Raw genomic sequence first — 27,692 nt, forward strand, 5'->3', positions numbered from 1 at the left:
ATTATTATTAATTCAGTGTTGATCAGAGATCAGAGGTCATAAATAAACTTAATCAGTATTACATAATAAATGTACCCTAAAACGCGTTGCTGTTGAACCGGAAGTTCTGTTTTTGTAGAAAGTCTTAATTTTGTTACTGTCTGTGGAAGTAAATCATATAAATGCGAATATTTTCCGTGTTGCAGTTGTACTAAAATAACCCCGGTCCGGTTCTCCGGTGTCCCGGATCTAAGGCGGAGTGAGCCCTCCTGCTGCCGGAGCGGACAGCTGTGCGGGACGGAGGACATTTTGAGCCGTCGGTCGGTCCGGTATTCGCCTGTCAGCCTGAATCCGGGCTGAAGCGGCTCCGAGTCGGTCCAGACTGATCTGAGCTCGGCGGAAAAAAGAGGCGAAGCTCCGGGAAGACCAAGGAGGTCCATTGGTGTTAGCTCACTGAGCTAGCTTAGCTCCGCTACAGCTAGCAAAGTCCTAGATGCTAGTGAGTTAGCGTCAGCTAGCCGGCCTGCCCTCCTCCTCCTCCCTCTTCTCCTCCTCCTCCACCTCGACAGTCAGTCCCTTCATCAGACACGATGGCTTTAAAACGGATTTCTAAGGTAAGACACCTCCGCCCCCCACACCGGTTAGTCTGGAATACATTTAGCGCTAGCTGCCGTTTGAGTTAGCGCACTAGCTAGCTGCCGAACCGGACAGAAGATCGTTTGCTGACTGATGACTGATGTTCGCTTTCAGCTGATGGAGACATTTAAAAATGGGTGCTGGGGTCGTGTTGGCATTCAGGTCCAGGTTTTAGACAGATCGGACAATGGTTGGTGCTGTAGCTTTGACGTTAGCTTCAGGCCTTTAGCTCTGATGTAGTGTTTTAATAAAATAGCTGCAGCCAGAGGCGGACACACACTTCCTGTCAGCCCCTGAGGCTGAACTTCCTCTTTCTGCCTCACTTTATTCACTGTTGTTGTTGTTATCTGTCCTTTGTGCTGATCTCAGACATGTCGGGCTCTGAAGCAGAGGTCCGACAGAAGATCTGTCTGCAGCTCATTTGGACTGAGAGGACTGAAGTCACTTTTCAGGGAAAATACAAGAAATTGATGTTCATTGAGTTCATCCATCTGTTTCCTGCTGGGATGTGAGCTGTTGGTCCCATCGGGGCTCCAGTTGTGTGTAATCATTGTGTTGTGGTTTTTGTTGTTTTTCTGAACAAACATCATATCGGAGCGCTGCAGTCATCCATATGGGCGTCAGGTTTTAGGTGTCAGCCTCAGGGGGATTTTAAAAGTCTTTCATTTGATGATTCCTGCAGAAATGCTCAGCTGGAGTTTATTAAGTTGGCCCCAGTTTGCTTGTTGTTCTCACACAAACATTAAAAATCTAAATTAAAACAAAATTAGCAGGCCATGTCTGCATAAATAAACCCAATAATCCCCCTCAGAGCGCAGCCAGGACTTGGTGCAGTTTGACTGGCTAACGTGTCAGCTATTTTATCAGTCTGTCATTTTGTCTGAATACATTCAATAATGAAAGCATCATGGAGTGTTTGGTAGGAAGCAACCAGACTTCTTAAGATAAAGAAGTCCGGTTGCTTCCTTCAAACACTCTTATTATTATTATTATTATTATTATTATTATTATTATTATTATTATTATTAAATATTAATACCATTGTTGTCCTGTCAGGGTGTATTTTAGAGCCCGACTGATTAACTACTCGCTGCTGATCGAAGGATCAATCAGTTGGCATTAAAATAGCCATCATCTGATCAGTGTGTGATTGAACTCACCTGTTTCTGCTGCTCTGTTGGGAAGATTGAATGTGTCAGAGCGTCTCTCTCCAACACTAATGTGTTCACGGCTCACTTTGCTGTCACGACAGTTTCTTTGCCTTCCTGAATGTTTTCAAGTCACAAGATTATTTTTGTTGGACTTTACTCAGAATGGAAGGGACAAGTCTAAAACCAGCAGTAGTAATAATAATAATGATAGGATACAGTCGTGTAAAAATAGCTGAGGTGCTGGCTCAGTTATAATGACACATTTTCTGAATGAAAACTAATCCGTTTTCATTCAGACTTGTGTCTGACAGAAAGCATTATCAAGAGGCAGTGGAGCCTCCATGTGTCCAGTTTTATTTTAAATTTTTGGTAAATGGGTGAAACGACAACAGTCAGACTCTGAGCTTTTGCAGCAGAACGCCGTCTGTCCAGCTGAATTCCTGAGCGGCTCTCGAAGTAGAAGGTTTTTCAGTCAGACCTGAAAGATGAGCTGCCTAGATGTCACATACCAACACACACGGCCAGTTTGGCTTCAGGGCGGCCTGCAGGCTGGAAATACAATCCCCCCAGTTATATCCCGATCTGGCCTGGGGACTTGGCTGTCCGCACGACTCAAGCAGTAAAAATAGACCCTGCTGCTTACACATCAATACTGAATTTAATGCAGCATTCACACTGAAGATCAGAATTCACTGTGTTGTTTGGTTTTCAATATAAATGTCTCTGTGGTTCTTCATTTCTAATTGTTCTCCTGAATGTTTTTCCAATCCGTTTATTTGGTCAAAAAGGTCCAAAATATCAAGGTGACTAAACAAAGAGAATATAGAGCCATCAATCTGTTATTTTCATATATATATTTTTTTTATTTTATAAGCATTCATTGATCGTATAGACTGGCTGGAAAATAGGGGGCAGCTGTTGTAGCAGGAATGATGAAAAAATAGAAAAGACTGACTGTTGCTCTAAAGGGATCATTGATAATGAAATGGGCTCTTTTGGGGTTTTTTCATCACTTTGTGTTTGACCTTTTCAAGAAGTCTCCTCATCTGATTCTGTCTGATCACTTCAGACTCTGCTCTCTGTAATCTGGGAGAGAATCTCAGAAACCAAGAACTAACTAACACACGATGAGATTTTATGGAGTTCTGGAGTTGATTTGAAGCTTCTATCTGAAGCTTTTCAAGAACCTGATGTTTGGAGCATTTACACTGTGGGCTTTTTGTTCATGAGTCATTTTTTAAACCACTTTTCATTGTTTCGTTTGACTTCAATATTTGAGTTAAATTTTATTCAGCTCTAAATGTGATGCCATCATTTCTCATCAGCTTCGACCCAGAAAATGAAGATCCAGGCTGAAAATGATGAAGTCATCAGTCTGAATTATTGATCAGGTATGAATAAAGATCAGCAGCTGACAGAGAAGATGTCTCACTCTGTCCGGTTTGTTGGAGCCACAGCTCTCCTCTGAACCACCTGATCAGTTCGTCAATAATCAATGAGCCCATTAATTGGAAAAGTAAACTAAAATTTTTTTATACTATACTAATAAATCAATGGATTTATTTACCCAACATCATCACGTTTTCATTTTAAAATCAAACAATACTATTCCTTCTGTTTTCCCTCCATCTTTGAAATAATCTGTATCCATAGTAACAGACTGGTATAAACAGGAAGCTGATGAGAAAAGACATGGTAGGGATTTCTTTGCCGGCCTAACGATCGCTTGCTTCTGGGAATGTCATGTGACAGGAGTGTGGCCAATCAGATCAGTTCATGAAGATTGTTTGGCAACAGTTTCTGAGTGTAGACGAGATGTCCTTTCAAAGTAAAACCTGGTAAAATTAGACATCTTCTCTGAGGAAGTGTGAGCTGAAGGTCCCTAACCCCACTGAGGCGGATCAACCATCTGCCGTCATCATTTCAACACAGATTTGCTTTTCTTACACAAACCACTTCTCTAAACCCGTCTCACTTCCTTCTCTCGCTCTCTGTGGAGTCCTAATCCTGGTCCACCTCGATTCTGCCACCATCTTTTCTTCTTCTCCTCCTTTGTGTTGGACCGACAGTTGGAGGTTGATTATGCGGCGTCTGACAGAAGAATCAGACCTGTTTCCATGACGACCACGTTACCCTCATCGCCTTCTTGACCAAAGAAATGATTGATGTCAACCTAACAGCTGGGAGTGTGATATCATGATTCCGAAGTTTAACAGAGTCAAATGGTTGAAAATGAATGTTTAGATGGACCCTTAACACGATTGAATACAAACCGCTTCACTGCCCCGAGAGAGGGTTAGGGTTAGAGAACGAACACAGGAAACAAAATGCAGAACAAACAGGGTTAGGGTTACCAGATAAAATGAAAGTTTTAACTTGAATCTTGTTTTAGTATCAAACTTCGTCTTCACTGGTTGAAATGACAAACAGGAAGTCGTCTTTCTGTTTGTCTCATTGTGTGGTTTGGTTGATGAGGTGGTTGTGACCCCCCCCCTCCGTCTCGTCCACCCCCTGTAGGAGCTGACCGACCTGTCCAGAGATCCTCCGGCTCAGTGCTCGGCCGGACCCGTCGGTGAAGACAGTGAGTTAGCATCAGCCTTCTTTGTATTCAGTGTGTTGTTGTCCTGATGCAGGAAGTGCGTTTCATTGGCTTCCTGTGTGTTTCCTCTCCCTCAGTGTTTCACTGGCAGGCGACTATAATGGGCCCAGTGAGTATCAACCCGCCGCTGTCAGCCATGATCACACAGACATCTCACAGTAACAGTCATTTCATTGGTTGTGTAATCGGGTTTGTAACATGTGTGTCCCTGATTATTGTTGTTATAACAGGAGCTGTGTGTGTGTCCTCTGTCTTCCTCCTGCAGCCTGACAGTCCCTACCAGGGCGGAGTCTTTTTCCTGACTATTCATTTCCCTACAGATTATCCCTTCAAACCACCCAAGGTCAGTGAATGCCTCATCTGAGGCGATGTGTTCAGGCTTATGTGACCTGTGACCGTTTTCACATCAAGTGCAGTTTGAACACTCGATCCTGGGACCAGGTGGTTCTGGTCTGTCCCAGTCCTGGTCTCCTCACGGGCCTGATACTGATTCTCTCTGAGATTTAGCATCACATAATAACATCTGCCTCAAACCTTTAAATTCACGTTTCTGCCAAATAAAACAACAGGTAAACAGACGTGAGCACGTCGGCCATGTTTGTTGTAGTTTTAGCTGGCTCAGGGATGATGGGGGACAAAAGGAACCTGGAAATGTTTCAGCACATTTAAAATGTCAAGCTGTTTGTTTCCACTCAAATGTCAGTTTCTTTGTGTCGTCTCTGAGCTCACAGACTGTTTCTGTTCTTGTCCATCAGGTCGCCTTCACAACCAGAATTTATCACCCAAATATTAACAGTAACGGCAGCATCTGCCTGGATATATTAAGATCACAGTGGTCTCCAGCATTAACTATCTCTAAAGGTAAGAGACGGCGCTGACGGTTTCGTCTCTCCTGACCATTTTATTTTGAAGACTCTTTGGGAGTTTCTCTGCTTCCTGCTCAGTGTAGGTGCTAGATGTGTTTAAAGTTTTGTAATGGTGTGAGTGGGCAGAGCCACTGAGCACGAGTCAGCCTTTAGCCAGCTTTGATTTTAGGTTTATTTATAGCTGAAATTTAAAGTTCGAGCTGTTGGTTTGTTGATTCTACCTGACGGGTGTCAGTAGTCTGTCCTGACACTGCTGTCCCCCCGTCCATGTTTCTGACTGGCTGTCTTCTCTCCGCAGTCCTTTTGTCCATTTGTTCTCTGTTATGTGACCCAAATCCTGACGACCCGTTAGTGCCAGAGATCGCCCGCATCTACAAAACAGACCCTGTTAGGTGAGTTCACACGCTGGGGGGGGTTCAGATGTTCCCAGATCAGACTGATGTTAGCGAGTAAAAACCACTTAAACTAATTTAATCCCACAAGTCAGACAGACCGAAGATGTGATGACGAACACAAACCAACATTTTTAATGGGGGTCCATCAGAACAAAAGAAGGGAAAGCTCCGCACTCAGACTTTCTGTCAAACTGTCAGACCAAATGGTCTGATGTGTTCTGGGCTCAGACGTGGACCAGCACGTCCCTGTCCCTGTCTCAGGGTTCTAATAGGGGTGTCCTGCTCGTTGGTCTCAGGTATAACAGACTAGCCAGGGAGTGGACAGAGAAGTATGCCATGCTGTGAGGGTAAGAACCTGCTCAGGTTCTCCCTGAGCCGCCATGTGGAACCTGAAGCACGTCCACGCAAAGCATGGCTGCAAATGCAACGCTGCTGCTCCGTGTGTCACCTGCATGAGGCGCTGCCCGGCCCCGTTCCCCAGAGAACACCTGGAGAACCCTGGTTCCTCAAACACACCAGGTCTCCAGGTCTGGTCCTGGTTTAGAGTAGAACCTAACCTGAAGTTCCACTCAGCTGGAGACCCCCAGGAGAGCAGTCTTATCCTGGGGAACCTGAAGGCCCCGCAGAAGAGAACCAGAGTCAGAAACATTAAATCTGATCTTTATGTTCTCCGCTCAGGTTAAAACATCTGCAGGACATTTGGGACTGTCCATAAACTTGTGGCCTGGTCTGTGTGTGAGTCTGTGTGTGCATGGCATCGTCCCTCAGGAAGTTTCCACCTGATGATTCTCACCTGTGTGTGTGTGTGTGTGTGTGTGTGTGTGTTTCTTTATCTGCAGGTACAACAAGACAGCTCAGGACTGGACCCAGAAATATGCCATGTGATCTTCCTCCTCTTCCTCACTGCTGGAATAAACTGTTTGATTTCCTCATGTGGCCACACCCCCTCCCATCAGAAAATAACAGCAATTTGTTCACGTTGTTTTCTCCTCATCTTCAATTTTAACGCTTTTTAAATCCCTGACTGCCCTTTTTTTGGTCTGAAGGGCTGAAGGACTCTGAGCTGTGAATGTGCCAACCGCAAAACAAAAACCAGAATCCAGAGCGGACTTCCCGCCTGGAGAGAGACCTGCTACCATAAATAAAGCTGCAGGAGAAAATGAATATATAATAATAATAAAATAATAATTTAATGCATGTTAGTGATGGGTTCCAGTGCTGCTGAGAACAGAGTCTCCACCTCAGCTTTTCTTTGGGTTTGTTTTGTTGTGTATTTTTGTTTTTTGAGACGAGCCGTTAGTTCATCCATCATCCTCCACTCTCCTCTTTTTGCACTGAAGATGAAACTCGAGCTCTCGACGGCTGATCGATCAACTAATAGCTCTGTCCTCTTTTTTTTTCTCAATAAAGTTGAACAAATTGCAATTTTGTGTCGCGCTGTTTGTTTTGAACTTTGTATTACGTGAAAGCTTTCAGTCACAGCTCATAGTCTTCCTCCTCAACGAGGCTTTGTGGGTTTTAGAGGACTTCTATTTTGAACTATTAAATTTTTGAACTTGAAGGTCATTACATCAGCCTCAGATTCTACATCCTCTTATTTTATTGGTCACTGCAGGATAAAAATCTAACTTAGTTTTTGGTTTTTAAATTTGTAAATGAACAAACCAATGTATAAAAAACCAAACTTTATTTAAAAAACAACAGTCCAGAGCTGATGAACTGTACAGTGCTGATGGAGACATAAATATCATTTGCTCGGTAAGAAATAAGCTTCAGATTCACACAAGAACACACAAATGCCTCAGTTCTGGACTACATGTCCCACAATGCCTTGGGCTGCATCATAATCAATCAGAGAAGAAGCTGGGCCTTTAAAATTAAAAAACACTAAACAGACAAAACATGTGAAGAGTTTGTACGTTGGAGGATTTATCTGTTTACAATCATTGGTATGAAAAGCTCCGCCTCCCTCAGACACCACTCGTCTTTCTGATCCAGAACCAGGCTCAGAAACCGGATCACCTGGAGTCGGGTTTGGAGGTCTGGTGGATTCTAGCTTTAAGCGGCAGAACCAGATGTGCATTCTTTGGTTGAACAGCTGGAGTGTAGTGTGGGCTGATGGACGTCGGACTCTTCACACTTCAGTTAAAACAGCCAGTCGGAAGCTTTCAGCCCAGAAATGACGACGCTTGTGTGGCTACGCCGTGGAGAGCTCCACCCCGCTGTCACAGACCCCGCTGTCGATCCGAACGTCCACCTTCAGGTCCTGGACCCGAGCACCCGGGGCGTCGCCTGTGGAGACAAACCACAGCTCAGTGGGCGGGCCTAAAGGTCAGAGGTCACCGAGCAAAGAAGGAAAAATATGATTGGCTCACCAGTTTCCTCGTTGGTCAACAGCGTTTCGTCAGAGTGTTGCAGCGCCTCCTCCAGGACGCTCAGCGCTCTGCAGTCCCCAACCAATCTGAGACCAGTCAGCAGGTCCGAGACCGTCCCCCCTGAGACCTGCAGGACCAGAACCAGCATGGGTCAAAGTGGGGCAGGCTGTGTGTGTGTGTGTGTGTTTGTTTGTTTGTTTGTTTGTGTTTGTGTTTGTGTGTGTGTTTGTTTGTTTGTTTGTGTGTGTATTTGTTTGTTTGTTTGTGTGTGTATTTGTTTGTTTGTTTGTTTGTTTGTGTGTGTATTTGTTTGTTTATTTGTGTGTGTATTTGTTTGTTTGTGTGTTTGTTTGTTTGTTTGTGTGTGTATTTGTTTGTTTGTTTGTGTGTGTATTTGTTTGTGTTTGTGTGTGTATTTGTTTGTTTGTTTGTGTGTGTATTTGTTTGTGTGTTTGTGTATTTGTTTGTGTGTTTGTTTGTTTGTTTGTGTGTGTATTTGTGTGTGTATTTGTTTGTTTGTTTGTGTGTGTATTTGTTTGTGTTTGTGTGTGTATTTGTTTGTGTGTTTGTGTATTTGTTTGTTTGTTTGTGTGTTTGTTTGTTTGTTTGTGTGTGTATTTGTTTGTTTGTTTGTTTGTTTGTGTTTGTTTGTTTCTTTGTGTGTGTGAGACAGAGACCTCGTAGCTGTCCAGCAGTGTCTTGGCGGGGGAGAGGCTCAGTCTGAAGGCCGTGTTGAGGATCCCCAGACCCAGACTGTGAGACAGACTTTCCCAGCATCCTTCACTCTCCAGGGCCCGACACACATCCTGCTTCACCTCCACATCCAGACTCACCAGGTCACCTACAGAAACACACAAACACACACGTCAGTGTGTACTTCTTACACTTTTTGGATGTTGTAATTTGTATAGTCAACTTTATGTACTTCAGTTGTGTACTTTGTGTACTCCTGTGGGTTGGTGCTCACCTTGGGGGGGGCTGAGGACTCTGAGAGGACTCTGGGGTTTGTAGTCTTTACCGTTCAGGAGCTCCAGCACCTGAAAACAGAGTCAGCACCATGTGATCAGTTCCGCCCCCCAGTGGTCACCTGGAGGCCACGCCCATCTGTGATGTCACAGAGTAAGTCACTCCAGCCAGGTCACAAACTGTTTCCTGGCTAAAAGGAACATAAACAGACAAAAATAAATATAAACAGGTAACCAGGTGAAGACTGCCGGTATACCTGTGTGGTGGTGGCCATGCTGAGCGGGGTCGTTCCCGGGATGTAGCCTTCGTCTTCCTCCTCTTCCTCACAGCAGTCCTCCCTGAAGAACAGCGGCTCAAAGTTCTCCTTGTGAGGATCTGCACCTGTTAACAGAAGAACAAGACGACCACGTCGCACCTGGACGGTGTTGGTCTGTGTGTGATGTCACAGTGACGTCGTCACACCTACCTGCAGCCATCAGCAGAGCGGTGAGCTTGGCGGAGCCCCTCCCTGCAGCTATGTGGAGGGGGGTGGAGCCATTGAAGGTGCAGCAGTCCACCTTGGCGTTTCCCTGGCAACAAAAACATCACACAACATGAGACCAACAGGTGGGTGTCGACTGAAAATATCAATCATCCGCACGCTTCGCTCTGATTGGGTGTCGTACCTCCAGCAGCAGGCAGCCGGCAAGCGACACATTGTCGGTCTCGGTGGCGAGATGGAGTGCCGTCCGTCCACAGCTGCGCTCTTGAGCCTCCACGTTGGCCCCACCCTCCAGGAGCTCCCTGAGAGAGGACAGCTGATTGGCCAAGACGGCCAGGTGGATCGCACACAGACCTGTAACCATGGAAACAGAGGAGGGGACATACTGTCAAACATTCCTCTGTCTGTGTACCTGTTGTGTGTGTTGTGTGTCTGTTGTGTACCTGCTGTGTTGCTGTGCTCCAACAGTTGTCTCATGTGTTTGTGTTGGAGGAGACATTGGACCATCCATCCTCCTTCCTGTTGTGACGCCAGGTGCAGCGCTGTGTTGCCATGACGATCGATCAGCGTTGGGTCGGCTCCAGCCAATAGCAGCGCCTCCACCGCCTCTTTCTGTTGGGTGATCACTGCCAGGTGCAAAGGAGTCTGGGAACCAGAAGGGGTGGAGTCACTAGTACCCTACTGGCCACGCCCCTGTTTCCTGCCTCCCTTCACCCCTAACTCCTTCAGTCCAATGAAGTGGACCGTCATTGGTCAGTTACCTGGTACAGGTGGTTCCTCATGTTGAGAACTTCCTGTCCAGGCAGAGCAGAGACCACCTGAGTCAGACTCTTCAGCGCCTCCTGCTGGTTGTGGAGGACGGCCAGATGGAGCCCTCTGAGAGGAAAACCAGAACCAGAAGATCAGGTGATTAAGAACAACCTCAAACTGTAGAGCCACTGAAGCGTGTTAATGAGCACTGACGTGTCTCCATCTTCGTCCTGTGCGTCCATCAGGGGGCGCTGTGGAGCCAGCAGGTAGGCGGAGTCTCCCGTCACAGAGTACTGGAACAGAGCCTCCAGCTGCCGGGTCACATGACACGATGGTTCACCTGCATCAGAACAGGCGGTCAGAGTCTGAATTCAATGCAGCAGCAGAACCTCAGTTCTGGACCTGGATCTGTACCTGGTTCTGGTGTTGGTTCTGGATCCAGGCTGACCCCTCGGTCCTCCGCCTTCTCCTCGTCCTCAGAGCGTTTCATCTTCTCTGAATCCGGCAGGACGGCCCCGGAGCCCGAGTCATCATCAGCGTCGCTGTCGTCTCTGCCCTCGTCATCCTGAGAGGCTTTAACAGGAATCATCAGGTCCATCAGACCGGAGACACAAAGCTCACGTCCACCTTCCACTGTCATCAGTCAGAACGAGTCATTTCTCACCGTGTTTGATGCCGCCGCCGACTCCTCCTCCTCGCAGACCAGCTGAGTATCCTGTTGGGAAGCCCCCTCCCCCTCCTCCTCCTCCTCCTGCTGCTCCTCCTCCTCCTCCTCCTCCTCCTCCTCCTCCATAGTTATAGGTGCTAAAACCATGGAAGTAACCTGGAGGACGAATCAGACGCACCCCATCCATGGTCAGTAAAAAATAACTTTCTGGGTGTGTTGTAAAACCCCGCCCCCTGATGGTACCTCCTCCTGCAGAGCCAGGACCGCCTCCTGCAGCTGGACCTCCTCCTCCTCGGTACAGACCTCCTCCCCCTCCATGGCCACTGAAGTCATGGAAGTTGGGCAGCGTCTTCTGCCTCTTCCTCTGCACCTCCTCTTTGTCTGAGCACACAGGTACAATACAAGGTTCAGGTTCTGGTTCTGGTTCAGATCTCTTCATGTGATTAGTCTCACAGCTAGTGAGGCCTGGAGACGGTCGTCCAATCAAGGGGCATTTAATGTCAGTGTGGGTGGAGCCACTGGACCCACCTATGATCTGAGGGTGGTAGGTGAAGGGTTTGGGCTCGCTGGTCTCGTTGTCGGACTTTCTCTTCAGCTGCACGAACACGGATGTCGGCTTCTGCAGGTTCTGGTCTCGGTACTTTGGAGTCTTGAAAACGATGGCAAACTGGTGGCGAGAGAGGGCGTTACCATGGAAACATCTTTACCTGCACCGTCTAAACCAGGCGGACAGTTCCTCACCTGTCTGTGGACGTCGGTGGGGGAGAAGTCACCCAGAGCCTCCCAGGTCAGACCGGAGTCGTCCTCCTCATAGAACCGAACCTGGATATCATCTGCACACAACACAGGTTTACAGCGAGATCAGGTAAACCCAGACCTGAGTCATCAAGTCTCATCTGAATCTTTGTCCTGAATAAGTTACTTATCACATATCAGAGGGGGATTTCCCCAGAACTGAAACCTGCTCCAGGAAAACCTTCAGAGGTCTGAGTCAGATCCACTTCAGAACTACAGACGTCTGAGGAAGCTGGTCTTCCACACTGAGGGTTTCAGGTTTGAAAACTGAAACCCTCCTGGGAGCTCAGAGCGGCTGATCAGTGGATGACTTGGAATGAGTCAGAGTGTTGAGGGGTTTTATGAGAATAAATAAAAACCCCCTCTGGACTCGGTCTGGCCTGGCCTGGCCTGGCCCAGCTCACCTTTCTGAACTTTGTCGCAGAGCAGGTAGACCTCCTCCCCTCCGGTCACACACCCGGCGGTCCGGTCCATCCTGACGATCTTCAGGTTGGAGGCGTTCGGAGCCTCTGAGGGACAGAAGGTGATTTTTAGAGACTGTTAACGATCATCACTGTTCTTCTGCAGATCAATAAATAATAATCATCCATAATCAGCATCAGAGCTGAGGCACGTTCAGGTGATGGAGAAGCTGCAGGAATTTTTAGTTTCTCACTCAAAATCAGAAAAGTTGATGCACACATTTAACGCTTCCTCAGCTGCGGGTTGTTGCTGAGTTCCCGAGTCGGGAATGGTGAGTCCTTGTGTTGGGAAACTGAAAGCCATGAAACTGTTCTGACAGGAAATGAAAGCAGTCTGTCATCATGGTGGTTTCTACAGGGGGGAGAGGTGAGAGAGGTGGGAGAGGGCGGAGAGGTGAGAGAGGTGGGAGAGGGAGGAGAGGAAAGAGAGGTGAGAGAGGTGAGACAGGGGGGAGAGGTGAGAGAGGTGAGAGAGGAGAGAGAGGTGAGAGAGGTGAGACGGGGGGAGAGAGGTGGGAGAGGTGGGAGAGGTGAGAGAGGGAGGAGAGGAGAGAGAGGTGAGACTTGGGGAGAGGTGGGAGAGGTGAGAGAGGGAGGAGAGGTGGGAGAGGAGAGAGAGGTGAGACTTGGGGAGAGGTGGGAGAGGTGAGAGAGGTGAGAGAGGTGAGAGAGGTGGGAGAGGTGAGAGAGGTGGGAGAGGTGGGAGAGGTGAGAGAGGAGAGAGAGGAGAGAGAGGTGAGAGAGGGAGGAGAGGAGAGAGAGATGAGAGAGGGAAGAGAGGAGAGAGAGATGGGAGAGATGGGAGAGGTGAGAGAGGTGAGAGAGGAGAGAGAGGTGGGAGAGGTAGGAGAGGAGAGAGAGGAGAGAGAGGTGGGAGAGGTGAGAGAGGAGAGAGAGGAGAGAGAGGTGGGAGAGGAGAGAGAGGTGGGAGAGGTGAGAGAGGAGAGAGAGGAGAGAGAGGTGGGAGAGGAGAGAGAGGTGGGAGAGGTGAGAGAGGAGAGAGAGGAGAGAGAGGTGGGAGAGGAGAGAGAGGTGGGAGAGGTAGGAGAGGTGGGAGAGGTGGGAGAGGTGGGAGAGGTGAGAGAGGAGAGAGAGGTGGGAGAGGGAGGAGAGGAGAGAGAGGTGAGAGAGGGAGGAGAGGAGAGAGAGGTGAGAGAGGTGAGACAGGGGGGAGAGGTGGGAGAGGAGAGAGAGGGAGGAGAGGAGAGAGAGGTAGGAGAGGTGGGAGAGGTGAGAGAGGTGAGAGAGGTGGGAGAGGAGAGAGAGGTAGGAGAGGTGGGAGAGGTGAGAGAGGTGAGAGAGGGAAGAGAGGAGAGAGAGGTGAGAGAGGGAAGAGAGGAGAGAGAGGTGAGAGAGGTGAGACGGGGGAGAGGTGGGAGAGTAGAGAGAGGTGAGACAGGGGGGAGAGGTGGGAGAGGTGAGACAGGGGGAGAGGTGGGAGAGGTGAGAGAGGTGAGACGGGGGGAGAGGTGGGAGAGGTGAGACAGCTGAGACGGGGGGAGAGGTGGGAGAGGTGAGACAGCTGGGAGTGGGGGGACAGGTGGGAGAGGTGAGACAGCTGGGAGAGGGGGGACAGGTGACAGAGGTGAGACAGCTGGGAGAGGGGAGACAGGTGACAGAGGTGAGAGAGGTGGGAGAGGTGGGAGAGGTGGGAGAGGAGAGAGAGGTGAGACAGGGGGGAGAGGTGGGAGAGGAGAGAGAGGTGAGAGAGGTGGGAGAGTAGAGAGAGGTGAGACAGGGGGGAGAGGTGGGAGAGGAGAGAGAGGTGAGAGAGGTGAGACAGGTGGGAGAGGTGGGAGAGGGAAGAGAGGAGAGAGAGGTGAGAGAGGTGAGACAGGGGGGAGAGGTGGGAGAGTAGAGAGAGGTGAGACAGGGGGGAGAGGTGGGAGAGGTGAGACAGGGGGAGAGGTGGGAGAGGTGAGAGAGGTGAGACGGGGGGAGAGGTGGGAGAGGTGAGACAGCTGAGACGGGGGGAGAGGTGGGAGAGGTGAGACAGCTGGGAGTGGGGGGACAGGTGGGAGAGGTGAGACAGCTGGGAGAGGGGGGACAGGTGACAGAGGTGAGACAGCTGGGAGAGGGGAGACAGGTGACAGAGGTGAGACAGCTGGGAGAGGGGGGACAGGTGACAGAGGTGAGACAGCTGGGAGAGGGGGGACAGGTGACAGAGGTGAGACAGCTGGGAGAGGGGAGACAGGTGACAGAGGTGAGACAGCTGACAGAGGTGAGACAGCTGGGAGAGGGGGGACAGGTGACAGAGGTGAGACAGCTGACAGAGGTGAGACAGGTGACAGAGGTGAGACAGCTGACAGAGGTGAGACAGGTGACAGAGGTGAGAGAGGTGGGAGAGGTGGGAGAGGTGGGAGAGGAGAGAGAGGTGAGACAGGGGGGAGAGGTGGGAGAGGAGAGAGAGGTGAGAGAGGTGGGAGAGTAGAGAGAGGTGAGACAGGGGGGAGAGGTGGGAGAGGTGGGAGAGGAGAGAGAGGTGAGAGAGGTGAGACAGGTGGGAGAGGTGGGAGAGGAGAGAGAGGTGAGAGAGGTGGGAGAGGAGAGAGAGGAGAGAGAGGTGAGAGAGGAGAGAGAGGTGAGAGAGGTGAGAGAGGTGAGAGAGGTGAGACAGGGGGGAGAGGTGGGAGAGGAGAGAGAGGTGAGAGAGGTGGGAGAGTAGAGAGAGGTGAGACAGGGGGGAGAGGTGGGAGAGGTGGGAGAGGAGAGAGAGGTGAGAGAGGTGAGACAGGTGGGAGAGGTGGGAGAGGAGAGAGAGGTGAGAGAGGTGGGAGAGGAGAGAGAGGAGAGAGAGGTGAGAGAGGAGAGAGAGGTGAGAGAGGTGAGAGAGGGCGGAGAGGTGGGAGAGGTGAGACAGGGGGGAGAGGTGGGAGAGGTGGGAGAGGTGGGAGAGGTGAGACAGGGGGGAGCGGTGGGAGAGGTGGGAGAGGTGAGACGGGGGAGAGGTGGGAGAGGAGAGAGAGGTGGGAGAGGTGAGACAGGGGGGAGAGGTGGGAGAGGTGGGAGAGGTGAGAGAGGTGAGAGAGGGAGGAGAGGAAAGAGAGGTGAGAGAGGGAGGAGAGGAGAGAGAGGTGAGAGAGGTGAGACAGGGGGGAGAGGTGGGAGAGGTGAGACAGGTGGGAGAGGTGAGAGAGGGAGGAGAGGAAAGAGAGGTGAAAGAGGTGGGAGAGGAGAGAGAGGTGAGAGAGGTGAGACAGGGGGACAGGTGGGAGAGGTGAGACAGCTGGGAGAGGGGGGACAGGTGACAGAGGTGAGACAGCTGGGAGAGGGGAGACAGGTGACAGAGGTGAGACAGCTGGGAGAGGGGGGACAGGTGACAGAGGTGAGACAGCTGACAGAGGTGAGACAGCTGGGAGAGGGGGGACAGGTGACAGAGGTGAGACAGCTGGGAGAGGGGAGACAGGTGACAGAGGTGAGACAGCTGGGAGAGGGGGGACAGGTGACAGAGGTGAGGACAGCTGACAGAGGTGAGACAGCTGGGAGAGGGGGGACAGCTGACAGAGGTGAGACAGCTGACAGAGGTGAGACAGCTGGGAGAGGGGGGACACTAACAGGTGAAAGAGGATAATGGCAGTCCATCATCGTCCTCGTTTTCAGGTGTGGTGTGTGTTTTGTGCGCTTCAACTCACTGCTGTCGTAGATCGGTTCAGACACGATGGGCTCCAGGCGTCGGGAGAAACCGCCGTCGCTGTCGGGGAGGAACGCCGTGAACATGAGCCGCACCACGCTCAGGTCCATCTCTTTGGCCTGGACGGACGCCGCGCTGCTTATCAAACTGCGGTGGTGCTCTGTAACACAACACAACACAATAAGATCATCTGACAACAACAGGAGCGAAGGTTTAATGTGAGTCCTGAGTCCAGACCCGGATTGGGGGACTGACCGTGGAGGTCTCGTGGGACCCGGACTTCGCCCTGTATGGCGTCGATGTCGGGGTGGATGGAGACGCCACAGTTGTATCCCATCCTGATGGCCTCGATCATCCTCTCCTCCAGAGTCTTCGCCACATTCTTCTTCGTCACGTGGAGGATCCCGAGGTTCGGAAAACTGGGGGGGGGGGGGGTGCTGTTAGTGTGTGCATATGAGTGTGTGTGTGGCTGTGTGTGTGTGTGACAGTGTGTGTGTGTGTGTGTGTGTGTGTGTGTGTGACAGTGTGTGTGGCTGTGTGTGTGTGTGTGTGTGTGTGGCAGTGTGTGTGTGTGTGTGTGTGTGTGTGTGTGTGTGTGTGACAGTGTGTGTGGCTGTGTGTGTGTGTGTGTGTGTGTGGCTGTGTGTGTGTGTGTGGCAGTGTGTGTGTGTGATAGTGTGTGTGTGTGGCTGTGTGTGTGTGTGTGTGGCAGTGTGTGTGTGTGTGTGGCAGTGTGTGTGTGTGATAGTGTGTGTGTGTGATAGTGTGTGTGTGTGGCTGTGTGTGTGTGTGTGTGTGTGTTTGTGTGGCAGTGTGTGTGTGTGATAGTGTGTGTGTGTGTGATAGTGTGTGTGTGTGGCTGTGTGTGTGTGTGTGTGACAGTGTGTGTGTGGCAGTGTGTGTGTGACAGTGTGTGTGTGGCAGTGTGTGTGTGGCAGTGTGTGTGTCCTGCAGACCTGATGCTGGAGTCTTTGGGCTGCAGGTCTGCGATGCAGATCCCTTTGTCACACTGTTTTCCCACCAGGCTGTGAGCGTGGAGCTGAGGGATGGAGGTCAGCGCCGTCACCAGCTGGACCACCACCCGGGCCGGACCCTGGTAGTTACAGATCTGGAACACAGGAAGAACCTCCGTCAAGCAGGGTCCACTTTGATTAGACTCATGTAAGGGTTTGGGATCAGAGCCGGACGACTGTCAGTCCGTCACGTTCCTCAAACGAAGGCAGAAGGGGGTCCTGGTCTGGAACTGGTTCCTCAGATGACTCAAACTCAGAAAAGATGAGAACTTTGAGTCTGAGTTCTGATCTCTGAGGTTCCCCAACATTTTCTCCAGCTACAGATGAGTCACTTATCTGCGTCACACCTAAAACCCAAGACCAGGTCATGGACCGGGATCAGGGCGCAGGCTGTGAAGAAGATGACCTGAGAATATCAGTTACCATGGTAACCAATAACCGTCACCTTCCTGTCCATGTCCAGTTCCAGGAAACAGATTAATAAGATGATTCTTATTTCTTCCTTGTTGTGATCAACATAAATGTTGAAAAAACTGTTTAATTTTTCGTTCATTTCATTCAAGTTCACTGAAATTTCACTTTCAACTAAATAAACTTTAATTATATCATTTAACATGAAAATATTTTCTACTGGCTTTATTTCTTTATTTCACAGGCTGCTTTTCAGTCACATGCGGTGGGTAAATGTTTACGGTTTATGTAATCTGATCGTTTCATTTGCATAAAGGAAATTAGATTGAAAAAAACACTGTTCCTGTTTCTGCGGTGTGCGTATGACTGCAGGAACGTTGCTCTGCAGCAGTAAATAAACCTGAGCCCACTTCCTCCTCCTCTTCTTCCTCCTCCCGGTGCCACCGGCTGATCAACACAGCAGGTTCCTAGAAACACAGAGCGTGATGGTTTTCTGCTTCACAGTAAATATCTGCAGAGTGATCTGAGACCATGTGAGACACTGACACGGTCTGACTGAGCAGCCTGATCCCGAAGGACAGGTGTTCACAGGGGGCGGAGCCATCCACCTGTGACTTTGGCACTGCAGGTTGTGATTGTGATGTAACCGATGGCTTCCTCAGCACCTTGGCTGGTTGGGACTGCATTTCAATCGAAATGGACACCAAATTTCACAACTTTTTTCAGAAAACATCCAACGTGTGACAACAGAAAGAGAAGTAACACAAAAATACAGACGAGGGCCTGAAGTGTGGACAGACAGGAACCAGTCTAGTCCTGGTTCAACTTTCAATCTTTGATTTTCATCTTTTCTCAAACATCACAACAACAAAGACCAAAAACATTCTGTAACTTCATCTGAATGTTCATATTAAAACTTTAGCTGCTCAGCAGATGGTTCGTTAAGACGACCCGGTCTATTCTCTGGACGCATCTAACAGAGTGATGTGTTTTGATGTGAACACGACATGAGGCATCAAAAGATGATCCATCGCAGTATTTTCTCTGGATCTTTACAGACAGAACAAATCTTCAGTTCACTGAGAAAACGATTAACAGCTGAGTCAAGGATCATCTGGTTCTTCTTTAAGTTCTTCTTTCTTGCTCAGTTCTTCCTTTGTGGCTTCAGGCAGCCTGACTTTTGGTTGTCATGTCTCAGTAAAGAGTTAAAGCTGTTTCTGGGCGCCAACGCAGATGTTACACCTCTGGATGTCGAGCTTTCATCTCCGTCCTTAAACCGCACACCTTTCCTGTTTGTGACGCAACTCCACTTCGTTGTAATTTCATGTGGGTGTTACAGGAGGAAATTCCCAACAGACATGAAACCCAGAGGAGGTGTGTGTAGAATAAGTCTGGACAAGACTAGACCAGCAGAAACTCATCTGAAGTTTCTTTACCCCAAAACGCAAACTGAATTCTGCAGAAAATTCCACAGACAAGGCCTCAAACATGTCCAACGTCTCCTCAATTTACTATTTCACTGACAGAAGACATGTCGAACACTTCTGGATTCAAGTCTGCACGAACATCAAACAGCAAAAAGGGTCAATTTTCTTTATGAGTTTTCAGAAATTAACCAGGAAGATACAAAAAAATCTCTTCTCCTACAAACAACCAGAAATCTGTTCACGTCTCACCTCTCCCACCTCTCCCACCAGGACCAGGTCCTGCTGAGTAATGGACCCTGTTCAGACCTGCATGAAGCTCAGGTGTGAACACGTTTTCAGATCTGGAAGAGAAGAGTCTTCAGGAGCTTCTTGAAGAAAATGAGACATCCCTGCTTTGGAGCTGGTTATCATCTGAACTGAAGACCAGAACAGTCTGGACTCAGGTGGTGAGGACAGATCACATTGAAAGAGCTTAATGACTGAGGCCGAGCCAATGGCTCAGAGTGGAGGTCTGCAGAAGACAAGGCAAGAGACACCCACGACCTGGACCAGGAGTCAGGTCAGGAACGTGGTCAGAGAAAGGCAGAGGAAAGCTTGTCCTCAAACATTAAAACCTGGTTTCTTGAGGTCAGGGCTGGTGTCAGAGATGAAGAGAAACAGATTTGGAGGTGCTCGGTCTGAGAGGTCCAACTGAAGGTGGACTGTTCTGACAGATGAGCCATGAGGTGGTCTGACAGACAGACAAGAATCAAAAGGTTTACACTGCTGTTTCTTGCTCTCAAATTACAAATTTATTTCCAAAAAAGATGAAGGGCAGAATTTTACTTCTAAAAATAGAAGCGTTATCAGAAATCCTTCTGTTCAAGTGAAAATCTCATTTTCTACCACCTTGTAGAACTTTGCTGTTACAGATAAAAGTCCCTGTTGTGGTGATTCATGGGACTAAACTTTGACTGTTATGGTTATCATTTTAAAAATTAGATCATATATTTCTGATAAAGATGCCCTCACAGAGAAGATTGGTGAGTCAAGATGCTTCATCGTTCCACCGGCTCTACTAGATCAGCATCAGGGGGTTTTCCCACCCAACATGCAAACACACCAACAACATGTACACAACCCACAGACAAAACAGACACACACAGGAAAATTTCCTGGCATGGCTTGGTGATTTCATCTCATCCATTACACATACAGCATCCCACATAAACATGTCGATGTTACTCTAACATGGCCGCTCAACCTTCTCTTTACGTCATATAAATGCAATTTTTTTCCAATCCAGAAATTTGGCACAACCTGAGTTAGGGCAGGGAAAAATGCCCACGCTGAACTTCAGTGCCCGAGAGGAGCATCGGCGGTGGAAGTTAAAGAATAAAATTGATTTTCATTCATCACAAAAGCAGGACAGGCAAGTTTAGTCTTCGCTTCATATCCAGCGTTAGCATTAACAGCTGTTTACTGACCCCTCTGGAACTAAATAATAAATAACCAAACAAGAATTTCCCCAATTTTCCCTCAATTGAAGTCATCTTTTCTTCTGGAAAGTCCCTGAAACCTGTGGCAGAATGTTTGGGTTTACTGAAGAAGTTTGTCTTCACTTGGCAGCTCCACCTTCTCCAAAGACACAAATTTTTCTAAATCCATTTCTAAATTCAATTTCTAAATCCAAAATTTTCACAGCAGCCGTCATCCAGGTCAGAGTTCATGATAAACCTGGACCTGCTGTCTGTCCTGTGTGGTTGAAATGTAAAGCTGAACTGTTGTCGGGACTTGTCTAAAACCGGGATCACGTTGCTCAGATCTTGTGTGTCTGTGTAGTGAAGTCAGTGAAGTGGAGGCTCAGAGTGAGACTGCAGGAGGAATCTGGGGATTTCCCATCTGCCCCTGGTTTGGTCAGAACATGTGGGAGCTTTAGACTCTAAACTAAACATCAACAGAAACAACACGACAGGAAACTTCAGCTCCTGTTTGACTCTAATGGGTCAGACAGAGACCAGGCCAGCCGAGGCCCATAGTCGACCTGCAGACGAGGACCGATCCAAACTCAAACCCTGGTCTACCTGACCCTGATCAGACCAGCACACTTCAGTAGACGGGCTGTGGCTAGATGGTTAGCATGCTAACTTCAAGATGGCCCAGTGCTCACTGTTCAGAGTGCTAACTTTAGCAGATGGGCTGTTAGCACCTGGGGGGGGGTTAGCCCTGACTAAATGGGGTCTGGCCAGCTGGTTAGCGTGCTAATTTCAATACTAGTGAGTAAAAAGCTAATCGTGCTAATGCTATTATTAGCTATGAATAAAAAGTTTTGTTTTTTTTTACTGATTAATTTTGAGCATCTATTTCTTGTTTTTCTTTTTAAAATCTCTGACCTATGACCCCAACAACAACAGAATCAGCTGACTGTCCTTGGGGCTGCAGGAGGCTCTGGGTTTTATTTCCTCCATGTTCCTGCAGACAAACACTGACCGCACTGCTCTCATTTCACTTTGTGCAGAAAATGGATTGTGTCACTTCCTGGATGTTATTTTTAACCTTGAGGACCGAGGCCGACCCCCAAGACCTGATCCACACATCAGACCTGCATCTGTGGGCAAACCAGACAGGAAGCGTTACCTTGATGGTGGGGTAGGTCTTCCTGTTCTTCTCGCTGGAAGCTCCAGGCAGGCCGCCGTGAGACGGACCCTCACAGCCATATCTGAACCTGAACCCCCGCTGGAGGACAGAGAGAGACAGAGTGATGGAACGGGCAACGGGCAGCTGTTTCACCAGTGTGTTGTCGTCTTGTATGAACATGTGCACAGTTACACATTTTCCATCACCTGAGTGTGTTTAATTCACCTGGTCTTTGTGCTGTCAGTGTTTGAGAGTTAACAGGCTGACAGTCGGAGGCATTTAGCTCAGCAGCTAACTGTTAGCGAACTCTAACTGAACTTGGTTTTTGTTCTTGCTGTGTGTCTTTCTCGTTCAGACGTTTTGCCTTCGTCTCTTCAATTGCTGTTAGGCAGCCGGCTGCGGAGACCAACAGGTCAGAGCTTCAATAGTTAACTCCGATTAACCTAACTGGTGTTGGTTGTGAAGATTTTGGTGTCAGATTTAACGGCTCCTTGTTTAACTTTACACAGGAAGTTGGCATCTACTTCCCTCTCTGTGAAACCATGACGACAGGCGACTGAAACCAGTCTGTCCTCAACACCTTTCACAGCATTTCAACTTTCTAATGTGATGACAAATGAAGGTGGCATCAGTTTCACTGGCTTCAAAAGTCAATGAGCAAGTAACTGAGGCGTAAACATTATTATATTATTGTTATATTATTATTATTATTATGATTATGAGCTTCATTTAGTTTTTTCTAATGTACAAAATGTCATCAAGCTCTTTAGAGCCACATTAAGGCTCTTCTGTTTTTCAGTTTATTTAGTTCACAAAAGGGAACTAAAAATAAAGCACATTTTTCATCATTACGGCTTCAAAGAATGAGCAGAACTCCTGATCAGATAAAGATAGAAACTTCAGATCAGCTGTAGAAAAGAAGGAAACATTCAGTAAGTCTTTAGTTAGTTCTTGTTTTCTGAACTGATCAGACAGAATCAGATGTTGAGCTGATGTGTACGGCTGAAGACGACAAAGTAATTTACTGATTATGAATTAGTTTCACAGCCGGATGCTTATGCAACTGTGATCAAGTAAAAAGATGGAAGTACGCTCAGTAGATGGCACCAGTGATGACGTCACGACCACGAGCTGGGAGACAGGTGGAGGTCAGGTGAGCCTTACCTGCTTTGGCTGCTCCAGGATCTGCAGGAACGGTCCGTCCGCTGAAACAGCAGACACACAAAGTGAGTGAGTCTGAGCAGCTAATCTACAGAAAATCAATCCTTTATAAACCCTAATAAGAATGCACCAAAACTATTTTTTTCACAACAAGCACAAGTGTTTTCATGTGTGCTTGTGATACTGAGTACCACAAAAATACCTATTAGGCTAAAAGATGCAGCTGCATTGGAAAATAGATTTTATTTTCTTCTCAGTTTGATACAACAATTCATAAGATGTCAAATAAGAAGACTGAAGTGGTATCGCGTTTAGTACAAGTATATGAGTGCAGCATCAGCTCAGTGTCAGTATCGGTATCGGAGTATCGCTAATCAATAATAACTTCGGAGCCTGAGCTGCCTGCTTGTATAAATGCTAATGAGGCCTCCATCCAGGGAGAAGGAACTTCTGTTGATGACTGTCAGATGTCCTGAGGCTAGCAGTCTCTGCTTTCAATCTTCGTGAACAGCGAATTGTGTGTCTGTTTGCACGAGAACACACAACTTTGACACATACTGTGGTAAACTCGCCTTACGGTAACGCTCACTGCCTGGTTCGTCTGGCAGCGCAGCTTCCTGCCTCCTGAAGCCACTTCCTGTTCACCTTTCAGCACGGCTCAACGACAGTCAAACACTTTTGATCATCATCGCCGTCACCATCATCATTAGTCACCATCAGATGTGGCGACAAAGACACGCAACACAAAGGCCTGTGACCAAAGATGGACCACTGAACAGGTCTACACAGGTCCGGGGGCTGGACCCGACCTCACCAAAGTGACGTGAAACTGATTCTTTGGCTGTAAAAATGAGCGGTGAGGATCGTCACCAACATTCACTCTACTTCTAAAATTTGTTTTAATCAACATTCATCAAATTAATCCTCCAAGTTGCTCATTTTGTTTATGTTGTATGGTTCTTTTGGTTTCCTTGGATGTATTCTATAGTTCAATCTTTGTTTTATATGTATCTTTGTTTTATCTTTTTTACATGTGCTAAATAGATCAAATAAATCAGGTACAGGACCAGACAGGAAGTTCAGACATCAGAGAACCTCATAAGAACAACTGACAGAACTTGTGATTCACAGACTGAACATCACAGAAAATAAACAGCACACAGCAAGGCGACACAAACAACAGAGAGAACAAAAATATAAAATCGACAAAGAGGCAAAAAATGAGAACAAAACAGGAAACAACAAAAACAAAAGAGACACAAAACAATCAAAACAAGACGTAGAGCAACAATGAGACACAAAACAACAGCAAATGTGCAAAATGACGATAAAGAGACACAAAGCTTTGGCAAAAAGAGACACAAGACATACAGGGATACAGAATGACAACAAAGAGACAAAACAAGAACAAAGAGAGACGATAACAGAAAAGACACAAAACGCCGAAAAAGGCACACAACTTCACAAAAGACGCACAAAAGGGCGACTAGGATATGAAACTAAAAAGCTGAGTGACACCTTTCCATAAAGACCCCTGACCAATGACCAGGTGTGGCTAACAGGTGTGAGCAGATGTGACCAGGTGTGATGCATGCTTGTTGTGTTGCTACAGATGAACTACATGTGTAACTGACATGTAAATGAGCAGAGTAGATCATTTCCCCCTCGTGTTCAACGTCTCAGTCAGACTCCATCCCAGATCTACCACACGTGGACACGAACGGGGAAGTGAGAGCGGAGACGCAGCCCCCTGCTCGCCACAGATGGCTGACACTGCTGCCACGTCACAAAACTCCTCTTTCACTTTAACTTCGGCACATTTCATTTCTATAAATATCTACATTCGTTTTCTTAAAACACAAACTTCAGCTGCTGATGTTTTCACTCTTCCACTGATCAAACACCTGCATCGCTGGAGAAGGCTCCAATCAGCATCAGACCACAACGTGGACTCAAGCTCTGATTGGTTGTGAGATAAACAACACCTGAGCTAATTTAGACCTTTTCTGTCTTTTACAAACAAAAACATTGAACACACCTGAATAGAAACAAAGAGAGAGACGGGTGAGGAGGGGGGTGTGGCCTGCTCTAAATGAGCTCCGGTGTTCCAGTTTCATAGATCGTTTCAGCTCAAACAAATTTAAGCAAATCTGGTAAAAACATTTTATAAATATAATAATAAAAAGAAAAACTGACCTAGCCAGGTGGTCTAACTGTGTCTGCAGGTCCAACAGAAACCTGTTCAGCTCGATGTTAATCAGTAACTTTGCAGTTGTGCCAGTTTCTTCCCAGGAAGCCGAAAATAAGGACTGTGCTAAACTGATCAGCAGATCAGCATTAAAAATGTCCACAGGCACAAAGAGACCGGGGCACATGAAGACAAACTCTCACCTGTCCTCAGGGACGGGGTCTGCGGCATCACAGAAAAAGGTGGAAACTCCCACCCTGAGTCCATCATGTCCAAAATCTGCAGGAAAGAGCCAAAGCTGCCATCAGAAACCTCTGAGACTACAAATCTATTCTCCAAATAAAGATCAGCAATTTATCAAACATTTCATATGTCAGATGGCCCAATCTGGACCTGGACCTCAGAGGTCTCAGTCCCTCAGACACTCCTGAGTTGTTAGAATAAGTAATTCTGTATGTTTGTGATCTCAGTGAGGACCCTAACTCAGAATAAATAAAATCAGATATTTGGAGCTGATTTTTCATCATTACTGAGCAGAACTCCTGATCAGCTGCAGGACACACACAGTAGCCCCGTTCTCTAATTCATCCCCCTTTGGTCTATTTTCCTCTAAATTTACATTTTTACTTTAATAAAATGAACATCATGTTTTATTTCAAACTGCCATCTTCCCACCAGAGTCCAGGTCCAGGTGTATTATCGGTCTATACACAATGTTTGTGTTTTTACCGTAAAGTTCATGCTGTTGTGCAACATTGTCTCCTGATGCAACAGTAAACAGCTAAACTCAGCAGACACTGAAAAAGAGAGAGGAGGGTTTACCTGGTTGGCTGGAAGGTAGTGGTCTTCTCCAGCCATGATGTCTGCAAAGAGCAAACACGACACAGCCGTTAGAAACAACACACAGTGATGGACGAGTCTGAGAGTCTGCGCTGTTTATAAGCAAGACTTTTGTTAGAAATGTGTCTCTGACTGGTCCAGTATCCTCTGACCTCTGACCCTCATCTAAACTAATTTGTTATCATTACCAAAATGTCTGACAGTTTTCTCGACCTGGTCAGTGAGTAAAAAGTCCAAAAACAAAGAAAAGGTCTGCTGATTCTCTGGAGTCAAGTACACTCAAACTGTACATTCAAACTGGAAAATCAACAAATGTTCACCCTGGAGAAAATGGAAGCAGATTCATTCTCTGTTAATCAACAAATCAATGAATCTGTGTCGAATTAAGCTGGGGGCGCTCAGCTCCTAAATCACAATCAGAAATATTTTATTGAACCTTGGGGAGAAATCTGGTCTGTTACACCTGCTTCAGAGTAGAAACAGGAAAAGGAAAAACAATAGAAATACGTACAGACTTCAGAGTTATAGTCTAGATAGAAAAAAAAATTATTTGTAAGAGTTGGGTGTCAATCTGCTCTCTATGTAAAGACTTCGTTATGATGTGACACTAGATGAATAAAGTTTAATTTGATTTGAATGTAAAAGTCGAATGAAGTAATGATGCTTCCAATATTATACATTATATATAAACACTTCTTCACAGTTATATAAGAGAAGAAATAGAAATTTTGTTAGGATTATTGATACCTATATAATGATATCGTACTACAAATTAATGAAGTAATTATAAACATAATTTTGGCCAATTTTAATCTATTAAAAACATTATTATCAATGTAAACATTGACTATTGATTTCTGATCCCTCGTACTTGTTGCTGTTTGGCGTCGCGCGTTCCCGCAGCGGTGAGCGCGCCTGGAGTTAGCTCCGTGGCTAACGGTTAGCTCGGCCGGACCGTTTCGGGCGATTCTGGAGCTGAAGCGGCCGTTTCCAGCTGCCGTTACCGGCCAGCGGGTCCGCAGCCCGGACACCGTGGCGGTCCGTGTCCGCTTGTTGGCTCCATGTCCCCGGCCGTCCTCAAAGCCTCAGCCCGCTAACCGGTCCGTGCTAACCGGGAGCTAACCCCAGCACCAAACTCCGCTCAGAAATGGCCGATTTAAAAGTTGGTCAGGGTTGACCCAAAGTCCTTGAGCTACAGAATACAAATCTGCCCATTTCAGAGTCTGATGGCGCCCAGCGGAAATAAAACCCTCCTGAAAGATAATCACGGATAAAAGTTTGAGCCTTTCCTCCGGTTGGTCCGCTCAGAGCGGCCGGCGGAGCGCCGACTACGGTCCGGCCCAAATGCTGGAGTTCCTCAGCCGAATTAATCAGCAGCGTCCTCCGATTTAAAACGCTCCATCACCGCTAACGTCAGATTTTACAAACATTTGCTGAGCGAGATAAAACCGTAAGTTCCCGTTTATGAAACGGACTTCGGTGCGACTCCGTCACCTGGCTAACAAGGAAGTGAGCCGTCCGCTCCAGGTGTTCGGGGAGGAGAGGGGGTCTCACCTGGGTAGCTCGTCAGGTGAAGAGTCCGGTTCGCTTCAGCTCCTCAGTCCATGTCCGAGCGGAACCAGCAGGTCCATCAGAGTTTAACCGGAGTGCGTCATGACGCGAAAAGAGCGCGTCCCGAAAGACAGAATGAATCTAATCCGAGTCAGGAAAATGGATTTAATCCCGTCAGAGAGGGGGCTGAGTCCGGATCAGAGAGCGGGTTGAGTCCGGAGCTGAGTCCGGTCAGAGAGGGGGCTGAGTCCGGATCAGAAAGCGGGCTGAGTCTGGAACTGAGTCCGGTCAGAGAGCGGGCTGAGTCCGGAACTGAGTCCTGTCAGAGAGCGGGTTCAGTCCGGAACTGAGTCCGGTCAGAGAGCGGGCTGAGTCCGGAACGGAGTCCGGTCAGAGAGCGGGCTGAGTCCGGAACGTAGTCCGGTCAGAAAGCGGGCTGAGTCCGGATCAGAAGGCAGCTTCGGCTCTCACAACTCTCATTTCCTTCCCTGCTGGAATTTCCCCCTGACGTCCGAATCCAGCCGAGAGGAGCCGAATGTAGCCGAGGAGAGACGAAACCCGAAGGCTCTCTCCGAAGCGCTCAAAACAAGAGGTGAACGTACGGAAGCCGGGCGGTGCCAGAAACAGAAGCAGGTGAGACGGGAAAATATTAACGACCAGTCAAAATATGACAAAAAGGTCAGTATTCTTTTGAAAAATTAAAAGTTCAAGACAAAAAAAAGCAAAAAAAAAG

At 47.8% G+C, this 27,692-nt stretch overlaps 2 protein-coding genes across 5 annotated transcripts; one reads left to right on the forward strand and one right to left on the reverse strand.

Annotated features, from left to right (window-relative positions):
- Window positions 1–229: 229 nt before the first annotated feature.
- LOC115050254 (ubiquitin-conjugating enzyme E2 2-like) lies at window positions 230–7,045 on the forward strand. Of its 3 annotated transcripts, XM_029513085.1 has the most exons (9): window positions 230–593; window positions 3,092–3,157; window positions 4,284–4,347; window positions 4,443–4,474; window positions 4,631–4,708; window positions 5,121–5,226; window positions 5,530–5,623; window positions 5,923–5,973; window positions 6,466–7,045. In XM_029513085.1, coding segments are annotated over exons 3-8 (360 nt in total). In that variant the 5' UTR covers window positions 230–593; window positions 3,092–3,157; window positions 4,284–4,346; the 3' UTR covers window positions 5,972–5,973; window positions 6,466–7,045. The 3 variants fall into 3 exon arrangements, with proteins under 3 accessions (XP_029368945.1, XP_029368943.1, XP_029368944.1); XM_029513083.1 differs by lacking the exon at window positions 3,092–3,157 and having other exon boundaries at window positions 231–593; XM_029513084.1 differs by lacking the exons at window positions 3,092–3,157; window positions 5,923–5,973 and having other exon boundaries at window positions 240–593.
- Window positions 7,046–7,296: 251 nt separating this feature from the next.
- On the reverse strand, window positions 7,297–27,492 carry nfkb1 (nuclear factor of kappa light polypeptide gene enhancer in B-cells 1). Of its 2 annotated transcripts, XM_029513064.1 has the most exons (24): window positions 26,963–27,491; window positions 25,391–25,431; window positions 24,772–24,847; window positions 22,384–22,424; window positions 21,220–21,318; window positions 16,709–16,860; window positions 16,008–16,171; window positions 15,754–15,912; window positions 12,065–12,169; window positions 11,607–11,698; window positions 11,394–11,532; window positions 11,109–11,246; window positions 10,863–11,021; window positions 10,613–10,771; window positions 10,412–10,538; window positions 10,210–10,324; window positions 9,892–10,093; window positions 9,633–9,802; window positions 9,434–9,536; window positions 9,224–9,348; window positions 8,969–9,038; window positions 8,679–8,842; window positions 8,002–8,128; window positions 7,297–7,918 (listed from the first exon to the last, which is right to left on the reverse strand). In XM_029513064.1, the coding sequence occupies exons 2-24, from the start codon at window positions 25,424–25,426 to the stop codon at window positions 7,824–7,826; spliced, it is 2,817 nt and encodes a 938-aa protein (XP_029368924.1). In that variant the 5' UTR covers window positions 25,427–25,431; window positions 26,963–27,491; the 3' UTR covers window positions 7,297–7,823. The 2 variants fall into 2 exon arrangements, with proteins under 2 accessions (XP_029368924.1, XP_029368925.1); XM_029513065.1 differs by lacking the exons at window positions 7,297–7,918; window positions 8,002–8,128; window positions 8,679–8,842 and having other exon boundaries at window positions 8,969–9,105; window positions 26,963–27,492.
- Between the last annotated feature and the right edge of the window lie 200 nt (window positions 27,493–27,692).

The sequence above is a fragment of the Echeneis naucrates genome, chromosome 10, assembly GCF_900963305.1.
Source record: "Echeneis naucrates chromosome 10, fEcheNa1.1, whole genome shotgun sequence".
In the NCBI taxonomy this organism is placed as follows: Eukaryota; Metazoa; Chordata; class Actinopteri; order Carangiformes; family Echeneidae; genus Echeneis; species Echeneis naucrates.

Bases quoted from the DNA above. Each gene is read 5' to 3' on its own strand.
- nfkb1 (XM_029513064.1), bottom strand. From the start codon at position 25,426: ATGGCTGGAGAAGACCACTACCTTCCAGCCAACCAG. The intron at 11,247-11,393 runs GTGGGTCCAGTG...CTGTGTGCTCAG, and splicing joins CTACCACCCTCAGATCATAG to ACAAAGAGGAGGTGCAGAGG. The intron at 10,772-10,862 runs GTGAGAAATGAC...TTCCTGTTAAAG, and splicing joins CGGCGGCGGCATCAAACACG to CCTCTCAGGATGACGAGGGC.
- LOC115050254 (XM_029513083.1), top strand. From the start codon at position 570: ATGGCTTTAAAACGGATTTCTAAG. The intron at 4,709-5,120 runs GTCAGTGAATGC...CTTGTCCATCAG, and splicing joins ATCCCTTCAAACCACCCAAG to GTCGCCTTCACAACCAGAAT. The intron at 5,624-5,922 runs GTGAGTTCACAC...CGTTGGTCTCAG, and splicing joins TACAAAACAGACCCTGTTAG to GTATAACAGACTAGCCAGGG.